Below are 16178 nucleotides of genomic sequence, written 5' to 3' on the forward strand. Positions count from 1 at the left end.
ATGTAGTTATCGGGATGGTTTCTTTCTGACTACATCGCTCCCATGTATCAAATGCTGAGTGAGTGAAAGGGTCCTTGAGGGGGGAAATTATCCATTCTAAATGGCAAATTGTCAGAAAAATTATGTTGCAATGAGTACCACTAGATCAGGGCAAGATGGGGAAATCACTCATGAGATTACCATCTGCAGGAGAAGAACATGAACAAAGTAATTATTATGTAGTTATAATATGTAATAGAAAGGAAATACCCATACAGTAGACTGTAAAATCATGTTTTAGGTCTAGCAATCCACCCCAAACCCCCCCTTTATTTCTTTATTTGAAACAGTGACTTCTTGTGTGTGGCGTTAGCTAACACAGTGTCACATGGTTTACTCTAGTTGGCCTGGTCTGGTCACATGACATTAACCAGTTTCACATGGCCCTCATAGCTGTGGCAGAGAGTCATTCATTACCTTAGACACAGAATGGAGACACCCTGGTTGACACGACGGATGCATTACATAGCATTTACTTATGTTACTATTAGAGGGGGCTGCTCACAATATACCTCTTGTTTAGTTTGGGTGAGTCGGTAGGAGCAGGGTGATTTGGGCCAAAGGAGTATCAGTTACTCCTCAAAAGTCTGTTTAAGAAAACGGCTTAGGCTCCATATTGTGAGAGAAATCAGCACCAGGTTAAAGGAAAGGCTTTTCAACAGCCACCCACACACAGACACTGGTCATTCTAATCCTCTACCAACCTTGCCCTGTCTATGGAAAAGTGATACATACTGGTAAAAGGGCCCAACATCTGCTGTGGATAATATTTCACTTGGTTAATTATCACAGTATGAGAGACACCGGAGGAAAAACATACAGTATCTGGGGTTAAGAGGATCCTACAGCGTCAGTGGATGTCCGGAGTATCTTGGGAAACTGTAGTTACACAAAATGACCAGTAGAGGAAGCAACTCAGTCAATTTTGAAAGGTACTCTTCGGTCTAGAACAGTATTATTCAACGCGAACAGTGCCTTGGAACAAGACTCACCTGAAATGTCACATTTCTAAGCAAATTGGGGAAAACAGTGACTAGATTATTTTTTGTAGAAATATCAAGCAGTAGGCCTATAAGTATTAGCTGTAAACCAGCTGAGAGCAACAAATAAGTACCTTTTCCAATTTTTTAAAATAATAATCAACTACTGTACGATATTGTGTGTGGAAGTACATCATTTTTATCCTGTCAAAGGATCAGTGTGCCTACCTGTTACTTATCTTGTGAGATCAATGGAACATGGAGATGTGATGAAATCCTTAACGAGATATTACCATGTGTCTCAGAGGACATGGGCTCCAGGGCCCACTGTTGCCTTATGCTGCTATAAATAATGGTTCATAATGAGACTCATATTACATGAAGTAAAAGGCATAAACACTGTGTGTTTTTGTTTTTGTCAGTCCATTGTTGATATGTTGTTGATAAGATGATCTAAGAATGCACAGATCACTTGACTTATTAGGCAACTTGGCTTGCTCTACTTTAGTGCTGCTCTTAATGTTGATCATCACTAGTAAGCCTGATGTTGATCACTAGTAGGCCTGATGGTGATCACTAGTAAGCCTGATGTTGATCACTAGTAAGCCTGATGTTGATCACTAGTAGGCCTGATGGTGATCACTAGTAAGCCTGATGTTGATCACTAGGAGGCCTGATGTTGATCACTAGTAAACCTGATGTTGATCACTAGGAGGCCTGATGTTGATCACTAGTAAGCCTGGTGTTGATCACTAGTAAGCCTGATGTTGATCACTAGGAGGCCTGATGGTGATCACTAGGAGGCCTGATGTTGATCACTAGTAAGCCTGATGTTGATCACTAGTAGGCCTGATGGTTATCACTAGGAGGCCTGATGGTGATCACTAGTAAGCCTGATGTTGATCACTAGGAGGCCTGATGGTTATCACTAGGAGGCCTGATGTTGATCACTAGTAAGCCTGATGTTGATCACTAGTAGGCCTGATGTTGATCACTAGTAAGCCTGATGTTGATCACTAGGAGGCCTGATGTTGTCATAGTGGTTGATCACTAGGAGGCCTGATGGTGATCACTAGTAAGCCTGATGTTGATCACTAGGAGGCCTGATGTTGATCACTAGTAAGCCTGATGTTGATCACTAGGAGGCCTGATGGTGATCACTAGTAAGCCTGATGTTGATCACTAGGAGGCCTGATGTTGATCACTAGTAAGCCTGATGTTGATCACTAGTAAGCCTGATGTTGATCACTAGTAAGCATGATGTTGATCACTAGGAGGCCTGATGGTTATCACTAGGAGGCCTGATGTTGATCACTAGTAAGCCTGATGTTGATCACTAGGAGGCCTGATGGTTATCACTAGGAGGCCTGATGGTGATCACTAGTAAGCCTGATGTTGATCACTAGGAGGCCTGATGGTTATCACTAGGAGGCCTGATGTTGATCACTAGTAAGCCTGATGTTGATCACTAGTAGGCCTGATGTTGATCACTAGTAAGCCTGATGTTGATCACTAGGAGGCCTGATGGTTATCACTAGGAGGCCTGATGGTGATCACTAGTAAGCCTGATGTTGATCACTAGGAGGCCTGATGTTGATCACTAGTAAGCCTGATGTTGATCACTAGGAGGCCTGATGTTGATCACTAGTAAGCCTGATGTTGATCACTAGGAGGCCTGATGTTGATCACTAGTAAGCCTGATGTTGATCACTAGTAAGCCTGATGTTGATCACTAGTAAGCATGATGTTGATCACTAGGAGGCCTGATGGTTATCACTAGGAGGCCTGATGTTGATCACTAGTAAGCCTGATGTTGATCACTAGGAGGCCTGATGGTTATCACTAGGAGGCCTGATGGTGATCACTAGTAAACCTGATGTTGATCACTAGTAAGCCTGATGTTGATCACTAGTAAGCCTGATGTTGATCACTAGTAAGCCTGATGTTGATCACTAGGAGGCCTGATGGTTATCACTAGGAGGCCTGATGTTGATCACTAGTAAGCCTGATGTTGATCACTAGGAGGCCTGATGGTTATCACTAGGAGGCCTGATGTTGATCACTAGTAAGCCTGATATTGATCACTAGGAGGCCTGATGTTGATCACTAGTAGGCCTGATGTTGATCACTAGTAAGCCTGATGTTGATCACTAGTAGGCCTGATGTTGATCACTAGGAGGCCTGATGGTTATCACTAGGAGGCCTGATGGTGATCACTAGTAAGCCTGATGTTGATCACTAGGAGGCCTGATGGTTATCACTAGGAGGCCTGATGGTGATCACTAGTAAGCCTGATGTTGATCACTAGGAGGCCTGATGTTGATCACTAGTAAGCCTGATGTTGATCACTAGTAAATCTGATATTGATCACTAGGAGGCCTGATATTGATCACTAGTAAACCTAGGAGGTGTTATGGTGTGGTTGTGCCACGAATGCCAAGAGTGTGCAAAGCTGTCAACAAGGCAAAGAGTGGCTACTTTTTATTATTATTATTATTACTTTTTGAAGAATCTAAAATCTAAAATATATTTTGATTTGTTTAACACTTTTTGGTTACTACATTATTCCATATGTGTTATTTCATAGTTTTGATGTCTTCACTATTACTCTAAAATGTAGAAAATAGTAAAAATAAAGAAAAACCCTGGAATGAGTAGGTCTGTCCAAACTTTTGACTGGTATTGTATATATACAAATATAAATATATATGGGGGATTGGAAATTATGCAGATAATTACATTATAGAAGCCACAATCTATCTGCAATATTAAAGCTGATCTACCCCCTAAAAAAAAGATTTACAAAATAAAATAAAGAACTGTTTGTCATTGTCATCCATGTGGATTTTATATTTTCAATGTTTGTGTGTGTGTGTGTGTGTGTGTGTGTGTGTGTTTGTGTGTGTGTGTGTGTGTGTGTGTGTGTGTTTGTGTGTGTGTGTGTGTTTGTGTGTGCGCGCACACATAATTTAAGAGATGTGACTTGTTGTACATGGCAGCTCAAGAAGTGAAAGGAATGAGTGTGGTCACTTGCACAGTGCCTTATAAATCCATGGCCCTCTAATTATTAGTCACAATCTATTACAAACATTAGCTATGTAATGTGTAACAAATAGTTAAAAGAGATGAGCTATTATATATATATATGTATATATATATACATATATATATATATATATATATATATATATATATATATATATATATAATTTTTATTATTATTATTATTATTATTATTATTATTAACGTTTGCAACTGCAGTGAATGACAATAGGGCATATGGAACCACATGAACGGAATAAAAATGTGTATGCAGATCCAAGCGGAACAGAAAGTGCAATAATTTTGACACGTCACTTGAAGCACTCGGACACATTTCGACGTTACACAAAGACACTTCCTGGTCCAATGCTAAACAATTTACCAATGTTAGCGGGTGAAGGCTAAATAGGTAGCTATTTCTGTTTTTTTTACCTTATTAAATGCAATTCATACATAGTGCAAGGCAACGTTTGCTGTCTAATTCACTACAGTCCATTGTTTCAATGGAGATAGACATTCATTCATTCATTAATCATTCATTATTTGGTTTCGTCATGTGGCGTCGCATGTCACAAGGGAACGGTAACGTTATGATAGCTAGCTAACATGCTTATCTTGTCATATCTCATCAATCATCTGTTTGAGCTCCAATTACCTTTTTAACCAATATTTATTGAATTCACATTGCCTTTTTGTTCGCCGATGTTTTGTGACTTCCTATTCTGTGACTTTGTTATTCTGATCCAGATGGTAACGTTACTGTTAGTTAGCTAACACGTTTGCTTTGCTGTCTCATGCCAGTGCGGCTTCATCATGTATTCTAGCAATCTGAATAATATTCTGCTGTGTTGATTATATAAGATTTCCTTAGTTGATATATATATATTTTAAACCTGTCGATGTGTCATGGCACTGCGTTGTTTTGATTCCCACCTACGTCATCAGTTTGCTGGTGCCTGCTTGGGCTGAGTCAACTAGTAACTCACTGAGGGGGTGTTTGACAGTACAGCTGAACATGCTTTGTCACGATGATTATTCAACATTTATGCGTTCTCTCTCCCATTTGTCTGGATTAAGACTTCTAGCTAGCAACCTTGTTTATGCAGAAGCTGACCACTTTTGATGATAGGCACTAGCTGGTGTTGCTAGGACCTCATCCAGGACAAAAAGAGAATCTCAGAAAGGTGTCAACAATGGACATTCTTGAAGGGAGGTCTCGCTGCCTAGAGTAACCCATCTGAAAACACAAAAATGTGAGGGGTAGAACACTGCAGATATTTTCCTACTACAAATTGACTAAACCCTGCCTGCTTCCTTCCTCTCCAGGTTTCCAGAGGGTACAGCTGGTTTGATGCCCGCAGCTCCACAATGGAGCTCTCTGACTCAGTCACACATAAGAACGGGCGGCAGAGGAAGCCCGCTGTCCCCCAGGGGGACATGAGGGACGGGGACAGGGTTTGCAACACTACCCCTGACATGGACATGGAGGTGGAGGGGGAGGTGCTGCACCAAGGATACGACGCAGAGGACAACGGACATCCCAGGGTGAAGCCTGGGATCAGAGGGGAGCTGGGGAACGTGTCTCTGCTGCTCTTCCTTTATGTCCTCCAGGGCATCCCTCTGGGCCTGGCTGGGAGCATCCCTCTCATCCTGCAGGGTAAGAACGTCAGCTACAAGGACCAAGCCTTCTTCAGCTTTGTCTTCTGGCCCTTCAGTCTCAAGCTGCTTTGGGCCCCTCTGGTCGATGCGCTCTACCTGACCCGGTTTGGACGCAGGTAAGACAATGATTTATAAGACCGATATACACTGAGTAGTCCCCGACTAAAACAAATCTTGGTCGACCCAGAGTCGTCCTGTTCTTTTGACCAATCGATTGGTCGAAATGTTTAAACATATTTTTCCATATATAGACACACACCCTATGTGTTTGAATAAAATCAACGACATATGTCTGATGCTTTAAGCACACTGTTTGATTAAATGATTAAGACACACAAATTACTCAAGTAAGAGCCCGATGGTCACACTGTGTTAAAAAAATGACAGCGAGTGCCTGTGTGACTCAAATTTGGACTCAACAGACCAAAGGACAGATTTCCACCGGTCTAATGTCCATTGCTCGTGTTTCTTGGCCCAAGCAAGTCTCATCTTCTTATTGGTGTCCTTTAGTAGTGGTTTCTTTGCAGCAATTTGACCGTGAAGGCCCGATTCACACAGTCTCCTCTGAACAGTTGATGTTTGAGATTTCTCTTTGCTTATTTGAGCTGTTCTTGCCATAATATGGACTTGGTCTTTTACCAAATAGGGCTATCTTCTGTATACCACCCCTACCTTGTCACAACACAACTGATTGGCTAAAATGCATTAAGAAGGAAATAAATTCCACAAATTAACCTCTTAAGGATCTGACCTTTCTTTTTCAATTTTTGCCCAAAATGACATACCCAAATCTAACTGCCTGTAGCTCAGGACCTGAAGCAAGGATATGCATATTCTTGATAACATTTGAAAGGAAACACTTTGAAGTTTGTGGAAATGTGATATTAATATAGGAGAATATAACACATTAGATCTGGTGAAAGATAATACAAACATAAAAACATGCGTTTTCAATTTTTTTATTCGATTTTGGCCACTAGATGGCAGCAGTGTGCGTGCAACATTTCAGATTGATCCAGTGAAGCATCGCAATACTGGACTATTTTGTATCAAGTCTGCCCAAATGTGCCGAATTGGTCAATTGATACATTTTCAAGTACATAACTATAGAGAACATACATTTTGAATTACCATATCATTTTTGTAAGTTTACACACTCCCAGGAATGTCATACATGATGGATCATTCGCTTATACGCTGATTTTCACACATCTAGATGGCCGGGCGGGGTGGGGATGGAGCCAGAGACAGCAGGGGTTCAAACTGTAGAACCCAGTTCCTACATTTTGAATATAAAAATTGATTTTATAAAACAAAACTATGCTACATTTTATCTCTGGGACCCTTAGGATGACAAATCAGAGCAAGATTACTGAATGTAAGTACATTATTTACCTTCAGAGGTGAATGTATCAAACCAGTTGCCGTGATACATTTTTTGTTGTTGTGCACTCAAACAATAGCATGGTATCTTTTCACTGTAATAACTACAGTAAATTGGACAGTGCAGTTAGATTAACAAGAATTTAAGCCTTCTGCCCATATAAGACATGTCTATGTCCTGGAAAGTTAGCTGTTACTTACAATAGTCATGCTAATCACATTAGCACACGTTAGCTCAACCGTCCCGTATACGGGACACCGATCCCGTAGAGGTTAACAAGGCACACCTGTTAATTGAAATGCATTCCAGGTGACTACCTCATGAAGCTGGTTGAGAGAATGCCAAGAGTATGCAATGCTGTTATCAAGGCAAAGGGTGGCTACTTTGAAGAATGTCAAATATATAAAATATTTTGATTTGTTTAACAATTTTTTGGTTACTACATGATTCCATATGTGTTATTTCATGGTTTTGATGTCTTCACTATTATTCTACAATGTAGAAAATAGTAAAAATAAAGAAAATGAGTAGGTGTGTCCAAACTTTTGACTGGTACTCTATATGGATGATGTATAAAGCCAGGCACATTTAACAGTTAGGCTATTAATTATAGACCTAATTAAGTTGGGGTTTTCTCTCTCAATTGTCTTAGACAATTAGGCTAAGGCAGGGGCTGTTTCCTCATCTCTGCTGCTGCTGCCTCCGCCACATTGTTCTCGATCCCAATACGCTGGTTAACTTTGCTATTATGCACATAGCAACATAGGGAAAGGTGCCAATTCTGCAGCGCACTGAAGATTATGTTTCAGAACAGCGGACAGCGACCGTATCCAACGCGGGAGATAGAGCAAATGTTCTAAAAATAATATTCGATTTATTAGTGTTGCACAATTATTTTTACATAATATAACCATAGACAATTTCAGTATCATGTCTTAGAGTGATGGACTGTGCCGTCCCTGTGGCCTCCACAATGGATCAGTCCACTGAGACATGCGTGAATCAGACAGGTGACTTGTGCATCATGAAACATTTTTTGGGGGGCGACTGCTGGACTAAAGAAATCTGGGTCGACCAACAGCCTATCGACCAAACAATCAACCAGTCAACTAAATGGGGTCAGCCCTAACACAGAGTTTACCAAACATTAGGAATACCTTCCTAATATTTAAGTTGCACCCCCCCATTTTGCCTTCAGAACAGCCTCAATTCGTCGGGGCATGGACTCTACAAGGTATCAAAAGCGTTCCACAAGGATGTTGGCCTATGTTGACTCCAATGCTTCCCACAGTTGCGTTAAGTTGGCTGGATGTCCTTTGGGTGGTGGACCATTCTTGATACACACAGGTAACTGTTGAGCATGAAAAACCCAGCAGCGGTGTAGTTCTTAACACAAACCGATGCGCCTTGCACCTACTACCATACCCCGTTCAAAGGCACTTAAATCTTTTGTCTTTCCCATTCACCCTCTGAATGGCGCACATACACAATCCATGTCTCAATTGTCTCTAGGCTTAAAAATCCTTCTTTAACCTGTCTCCTCCCCTTCATCTACACTGATTTGAAGTGGATTTAACAAGTGACATCAATAAGGGATCATAGCTTTCACCTGGATTCACCTGGTCAGTCTGTCATGGAAAGAGCAGGTGTTCTTAATGTTTTGTATACTCAGTGTATGTTTACTTGATGAATTGTATTGTGTCTGATGTGTTGACTGTTGCAATCAAATGAGTCAAAGCCTTGTGATCTCCTCTCTGCCTCTCAGGAAGTCGTGGCTGGTGCCCACCCAGTACCTGCTGGGTCTCTTCATGCTGTACCTGTCGGTTACCGTGGATACGCTGCTGGAAAGTGATGAGGGGCGGGGCCCAGACGTGGTGACCCTGACGGTGGTGTTCTTCATGCTGGCCTTTCTGGCAGCTACCCAGGTACACACACACACACACACTCACTCACTCACTCACTCACTCACTCACTCACTCACTCCAAGTTATTGTGATACATGACTGTTATTTCCCCATCCCTGATCCCAGGACATAGCAGTGGATGGCTGGGCTCTGACCATGCTGTCTCGGGAGAACGTGGGCTACGCCTCCACCTGTAACTCTGTGGGACAGACTGCTGGCTATTTCCTAGGCAACGTGCTCTTCCTGGCCCTGGAGTCAGCGGACTTCTGCAACAAATACCTGAGAGCACAGCCTAAAGAGACTGGCATCGTTACACTGTCAGGTATGGAGGGAGGGAGGGAGGGAGGGAGGGAGAGAGAGACTGGCATCGTTACACTGTCAGGTATGGAGGGAGGGAGGGAGAGAGAGACTGGCATCGTTACACTGTCAGGTATGGAGGGAGGGAGGGAGAGAGAGACTGGCATCGTGACACTGTCAGCTACGGAGGGAGGGAGGGAGGGAGAGAGAGAGACTGGCATCGTGACACTGTCAGCTACGGAGGGAGGGAGGGAGGGAGAGAGAGAGACTGGCATCGTGACACTGTCAGCTACGGAGGGAGGGAGGGAGAGAGAATGGGATTGTTACTCTGTCAGGTAGGGAGGGAGGGAGGTAAAAAAAATATGAGAAAGCAGAGAATAAGGTAATCTATGAAGCGGGAAGAAGATAATATATGAAGCAGGAAGGTCATCTATGAAGCGGGAAGAAGGAAGAAGGTAATCTATGAAGCGGGAAGAAGGAAGAAGGTCATCTATGAAGCAGGAAGAAGGTCATATATGAAGCGGGAAGAAGGTAATATATGAAGCAGGAAGAAGGTCATCTATGAAGCGGGAAGAAGGAATAAGGTCATCTATGAAGCGGGAAGAAGGTCATCAATGAAGCGGGAAGAAGGAAGAAGGTAATCTATGAAGCGGGAAGAAGGTCATATATGAAGCGGGAAGAAGGTCATCTATGAAGCGGGAGAATGTCATATATGAAGCGGGAAGAAGGTCATGTATGAAGCAGAGAGAAGGTCATCTGTGAAGCGGGAATAATGTAATGTATGAAGCAGGGAGAAGGTCATACATGAAGCGGGAAGAAGGTCATCTATGAAGCAGGAAGAAGAGCGGTAATCCAGATATATAGTTTAATCTTGCTACAGTCAGCTGTATGAAGTACAATTACAGACATGCAAAGCTCAATGAACCCGTCCCTGCTGAAGAGGGAATGTCCGTTGGCCAGGTTTTGCATTTGTTCCTCTTGCCCTGAGTGAACAATGGGTGCTAAAGACGATGGTATAAGAATTGTAGAACAATTAGTGATTTTTGTTCCCTTGTAACCTCTTGATTTCCATATAATGCTATAATCAACGTTCACTTTGTCCTGTCAGTCTGAACCTTGCTAAGGTGTACCAGGCGTGCATTTTCTTCCATTTTAGAACATTGATACAGTGGCAATTACTTTAGGCCCAACAACTTTTTATTATCTGGGGAAATGTTTGTGGCAGTGTCACCTAGTGGGCAATTTTGGGGGAATCCTCCAATCATAGTGCAGATATTGGTCATGTGATCAATTTTGGCGGTTTTTGAGCTGAAGTGAGAGAAAATAAACTGGTTTTGGAGTGAACTTTTGGCTGATGATTTCCAGTACAGCTGTGGCAATCAACAGGCTGTGCCTTGCTATAGAAGATGGGTGAATTAACCTTGATCGTCATTGCGCTGTGTCATATCCCATTGCCCTGCTGTTGTAATCACTCGGTAACGTTGTCGTTGTCTGTGATTGGCTCCCGTGGCGCAGAATTCCTGTTTTTCTGGGGCGTGGTGTTCCTGGTGTCGACCACGCTGGTGGCCATTATGAAGAAGGAGAACGCCAGGGGACAGCATGGGAAGAGGAAGGTCCGGGAGGAGACGCAGAGCGTCATGGAAACATACAAGCTGCTGGTCTCCATCATCAAGATGCCTGCCGTGTTCACCTTCTGTAGCCTGCTGCTCACGGCTAAGGTACCTGCGATACAGCTTACTACACACGTCACCCAGTCAGGTTAAAGGGATACGTCGGGATTTTGGCAACGAGGCCCTTTATCTACTTCCCCAGAGTCAGATGAACTCGTTGATAAAATGTTTATGTAGCATGCTAGCAGATACCATAGACTTCCAGTCATTGCACTAACGCTAGTTAGCATTGGCTCGTGAAACTACCTCTTAACTTCCTTCATACTGGACACAGAGACATAAAAATGGTATCCACGAGTTCATCTGGCTCTGGGGACGTAGATAAAGGGCCCCGTTGCCAACATCCCGAAGTATCCCTTTAAGGACTGACCCACTGTGTTCACCCTCTGCTGGCCACTGCTAAGGTATATCTACAACTTCTCTGCATGCCAGTGCTGAATGTAACCCAGTCAGGTTACTGGCCCACCGACTGTAGTCACCCTGTGTAGCCTGCCACTAACTTCCGAGGTGTCTACATCTTAACCAACCTGCATTGGACAATTAGCCTAGCTCACCTGCTGTATCTAACCCAGTCACTGTAAAGGACTTAGCGGTCTGTCTGTCTGTGTGTCTCCAGATGGGCTTCTCTGCGGCAGACGCAGTGACGGGTCTGAAGCTGGTGGAGGCAGGTGTTCCCAAAGAGCAGCTGGCGTTACTGGCAGTCCCAATGGTTCCACTTCAGATACTACTACCACTCATCATCAGTAAATACACTGCAGGACCACGACCACTAGACGTCTTCTACAAGGCCTTTCCCTTCAGGTATGCACACACATGCACTCGCGCGCACACACACACACACACACTTTTCCCATACATTTGTGTTTCCGTGTGTAGGTTGTTGATAGGTCTGGAGTATGCCCTGCTGGTGTGGTGGACTCCCAGTTTAAAGCAGGATGGGGGGGGATTCCCTCTCTACTACTACGCTATAGTACTGTTCAGCTACGCACTGCATCAGGTAACACTACTCACACCATCTCATCTCTGCTCTCTCCCTCTCTCTCTCTCTCTCTGCTCTCTCCCTCTCTCTCTGCTCTCTCTCTGCTCTCTCCCTCTCTCTCTGCTCTCTCCCTCTCTCTCTGCTCTCTCTCTCTCTCTCTCTCTCTCTGCACCTCCCTTTCTCTGCTCGCTCTCTGCTCTCTGCTCTCTCTCTCTCTCTCTGCACCTCCCTTTCTCTGCTCTCTCTCGCTCTCCCTACACCTCCCTTTCTCTGCTCTCTCTCTCCCTACACCTCCCTTTCTCTGCTCTCTCTCTCTCCCTTTCTCTGCTCTCTACACCTCCCTTTCTCTGCTCTCTCCCTTTCTCTGCTCTCTCCCTCTCTCTCTCCCTACACCTCCCTTTCTCTGCTCTCTCCCTTTCTCTGCTCTCTCTGCTCTCTCTCTCCCTACACCTCCCTTTCTCTGCTCTCTCCCTTTCTCTGCTCTCTCTCTCCCTACACCTCCCTTTCTCTGCTCTCTCCCTTTCTCTGCTCTCTCTCTCTCTCTCTCCCTACACCTCCCTTTCTCTGCTCTCTCCCTTTCTCTGCTCTCTCCCTTTCTCTGCTCTCTCCCTTTCTCTTCTCTCTCTCTACACCTCCCTTTCTCTGCTCTCTCTCTCTCTCTCTACACCTCCCTTTCTCTGCTCTCTACTCTCTACACCTCCCTTTCTCTGCTCTCTCTCTGCTCTCTCTCTCCCTACACCTCCCTTTCTCTGCTCTCTCCCTTTCTCTGCTCTCTCTCTGCTCTCTCTCTCCCTACACCTCCCTTTCTCTGCTCTCTCTCTGCTCTCTCTCTCCCTACACCTCCCGTTCTCTGCTCTCTCCCTTTCTCTGCTCTCTCTCTGCTCTCTCTCCCTACACCTCCCTTTCTCTGCTCTCTCTCTGCTCTCTCTCTCCCTACACCTCCCTTTCTCTGCTCTCTCCCTTTCTCTACTCTCTGCTCTCTCTCTCCCTACACCTCCCTTTCTCTGCGCTCTACTCTCTGCTCTCTCTCTCCCTACACCTCCCTTTCTCTGCTCTCTCCCTTTCTCTGCTCTCTCTCTCCCTACACCTCCCTTTCTCTGCTCTCTCCCTTTCTCTACTCTCTGCTCTCTCTCTCCCTACACCTCCCTTTCTCTGCTCTCTACTCTCTGCTCTCTCTCTCCCTACACCTCCCTTTCTCTGCTCTCTCCCTTTCTCTACTCTCTGCTCTCTCTCTCCCTACACCTCCCTTTCTCTGCTCTCTACTCTCTGCTCTCTCTCTCCCTACACCTCCCTTTCTCTGCTCTCTCCCTTTCTCTGCTCTCTACTCTCTCTCTCTACACCTCCCTTTCTCTGCTCTTCAATGTGAAATAAGGCCACTATATAACCACTTGATCCACACACTTACATTTTTTTCTCAAACTCCTGCTTTTCCCCTCCTTACCCAAAGGTGGCGCTGTACAGCATGTATGTGGCCTGTATGGCTTTCCATGCTAAAGTGAGTGACCCAATGATCGGTGGGACCTACATGACCCTGCTGAACACAGTCACCAACCTAGGGGGCAATTGGCCCTCCACCCTGGCACTGTGGATGGTCGACCCACTCACCTCTAAGGAGTGCCAGGGAGCTGCTGGGCAGAGCTGTGGCTCCCCAGAGGAGGCAGGGGTAAGTGGGAGAGAGAATTACCAGACAGTTATCTCAATTGTAATGTCGTAGTACATTGAATAGCTATGATGTGAATTTTGTGGAAACACTTCTCTTAAACGTGTCTCTTTCTGTCTCCCTCGCCTCCCCCCTCAGCTGTGTGTTAAGGAGGGCGGTCTGTGTGTGACGTCGTTGGATGGTTACTATGTGGAGTCGGTGGTGTGTGTGGTGATAGGACTAGTGTGGTGGGTGTGGCTAGGGAAGAGGATGAGAAGGCTACAGGACCAGAGCCCTGCAGCGTGGCGGTGCAGGATCGGCCAATGACAACGTTCACCCGGCTCTTGACCTGCACAACCCCTTTCTCACCCCAGCAAGGCCGATCGCCAGACAGCTACAGTTTGATATAAAAGCTTCCTCTTATCTGTTCCTCTCGCTCACTTTCTGTTGGTCTTCCTATGTCCCTCTCTCTGCCTCTCTGTTCGTCTCAGTCCCTCTCTCTCTCCCCTTCTCCCTCTTTCATCTCCCCTCCTTTCCTCCCTTCTCCCCTCCTTTCCTCCCTTCTCCCCACCCTTCTCTGCCTCTGCTCAGTGTATATATCCTCCTTCAGCACTTTTTCTTTCTTTAACATAACTGTAGCTGTGGTCTGGCCCCCACAAGACTTATGGACCATAACAACAGTCAATTCCTCCCTGCAACATCACATCTTCACCAGGACTTCTGTCGCTGCCGCTTCAAATATGTCCCATTGGAAACAAAAAAGAAGGAACTATTCTTCTTGCTAAGAACATTTACTCCAGGAAGTAGCTTCTCCTCTTCTCATTCCACATTCTCTGTATCTTCAACTATTTAACTAGACATGTCACTTGTATTATGTGTGCCTTGCTCTGTTCTTCAGACTCTGATTTTATAAAGTTGTTGTCTGATATTTGAAAAGGCTTTCATCAATGGTCATAAAAAGCAAAGTACGTTTAAATATGGATGATTAAATATGAACTTTTGAGATGTAGTCCAAGGCCTGGTTGATAAATAGGTCAAATTTGTCTGTAACATGGAGTGAGAAATCATATCTGTATTATTGATTGTAATCCATAGCCCCTTCGACAGAAACGCCTAAACTATAACAGTACTGATTAAAATATATCTGTAATTTTCAGAATACAACAGTATTTTCTCTAAACCAGCAATGAGAGTTCAGCGGTTGTGTGAAAGGGAGAAGGCAGCAAACAGTCAGGTCTGGATCTGGGATCACCTATAATGGTTCTGTTTGTATTGATATAAATAATTTTGTATTTGTTGAAATTCGAGTAATTTGTGTTTGTTTTGGGTCTCTCTGCTGTATTCCACATCGGGCTGCAAAAAAGCATTTGCATTGATCCACGTGTGGTAAGCCTGATCATTCAGATTCCGTGTTTCTCCCTTCATTTCTGTCCCTAACCGCTGGTCCAAGTTCAGATGCGGCTCAGCTCCTAAAGGTGAAAGTCAGGGTTGGGGTATAATGAGATGATCCTAAAATCAAGTGTTTCTCTTTTGTGGGGGGAAAAAAGCGCACACTGAGTTTCCACACCAATGCAAAGCCTTCATACTGTATCTGAAACTTTTGTTAGCCTTGAACATATTTTTTTAACTTTCTGTTTATTCTACAACTTGTGATAGTGATGCTGCTGTATGTACATGGCATTTTTATGTCTTATGTGCCAGTACTTTTACAGTTATTTTAATATTACCAATACAAGTCTACCAGCATTCACTTACATATGGATATGTTTGTATATTTATGATTTGTTTGATTTGCCAAATATTTAAATGAAATGAATGTTAATTTTGTGGTTATTTTTAGGACTTTTTTTCATGTCGGTTTGGCTTAATTTCAGCTTGTACATTATTTTCCAAGATTACTACAGTGGAGGGTTTTTTAAAAGAATGTTCAGCTACTGAATTTCCCATGGAATACAAATTATTTGGGATGGGCTGCAGCAAACAAATATTTGATGCCCAACACACACTAGAAAAGCTGGTTTTAAAGACCTGCTTGGTGGTGGAGTTGTCCTTACCCTCTCTGAGGGCAGTGTTCACATGACCCCTTTTAAGTTGAAAAGCTCAGACATTACAGGGTGACTGTACCAGGGGTTGGGGTCAATTCCATTTCCATTCCAGTCAGTTTGGGAAGTACACTACAATTCCAATCCATTCTCTTCAATAGTTCAATGAGGAACATTTGGTTTACTTTCTAAATTGACTGGAATTTCAACGGAATGGACCCAAACTCTGGACTGTACCTTATGGGACTTGTACATACACTATGCTGTAAAATGTTTTGAGGAACTTTTGTACCAACATTCCCAAGATGTAATATTGAAAATATTATATATATGTAATACAATGCATATGCACACAGTGGTTTCAAATGGTTTTGTGTCTGATTAATCCTATAACATGTTGTACTTCGTGAAGTCCTAAGAATGTTTGTACATATCTCACGCCAAACTGATGCAATGCATAATTTATATACACGATATATAACATTCAATTTAGCAGCAATAGGACTAGATAATGAAACATTTATGAAAACGCCACACCAGACG

At 43.7% G+C, this 16178-nt stretch overlaps 1 protein-coding gene across 1 annotated transcript; it reads left to right on the plus strand.

Moving 5' to 3' along the window:
- The first annotated feature begins 4384 nt into the window (after positions 1–4384).
- Positions 4385–15993, plus strand: LOC121567602 (acetyl-coenzyme A transporter 1). Its single transcript, XM_041877776.2, has 9 exons — positions 4385–4470; positions 5388–5836; positions 8870–9029; positions 9135–9330; positions 10821–11023; positions 11592–11776; positions 11852–11972; positions 13402–13617; positions 13753–15993. The coding sequence occupies exons 2-9, from the start codon at positions 5430–5432 to the stop codon at positions 13918–13920; spliced, it is 1656 nt and encodes a 551-aa protein (XP_041733710.1). The 5' UTR covers positions 4385–4470; positions 5388–5429; the 3' UTR covers positions 13921–15993.
- The last annotated feature ends 185 nt before the right edge of the window (positions 15994–16178 follow it).

This window comes from Coregonus clupeaformis, chromosome 6 (assembly GCF_020615455.1).
Source record: "Coregonus clupeaformis isolate EN_2021a chromosome 6, ASM2061545v1, whole genome shotgun sequence".
NCBI lineage: Eukaryota > Metazoa > Chordata > Actinopteri > Salmoniformes > Salmonidae > Coregonus > Coregonus clupeaformis.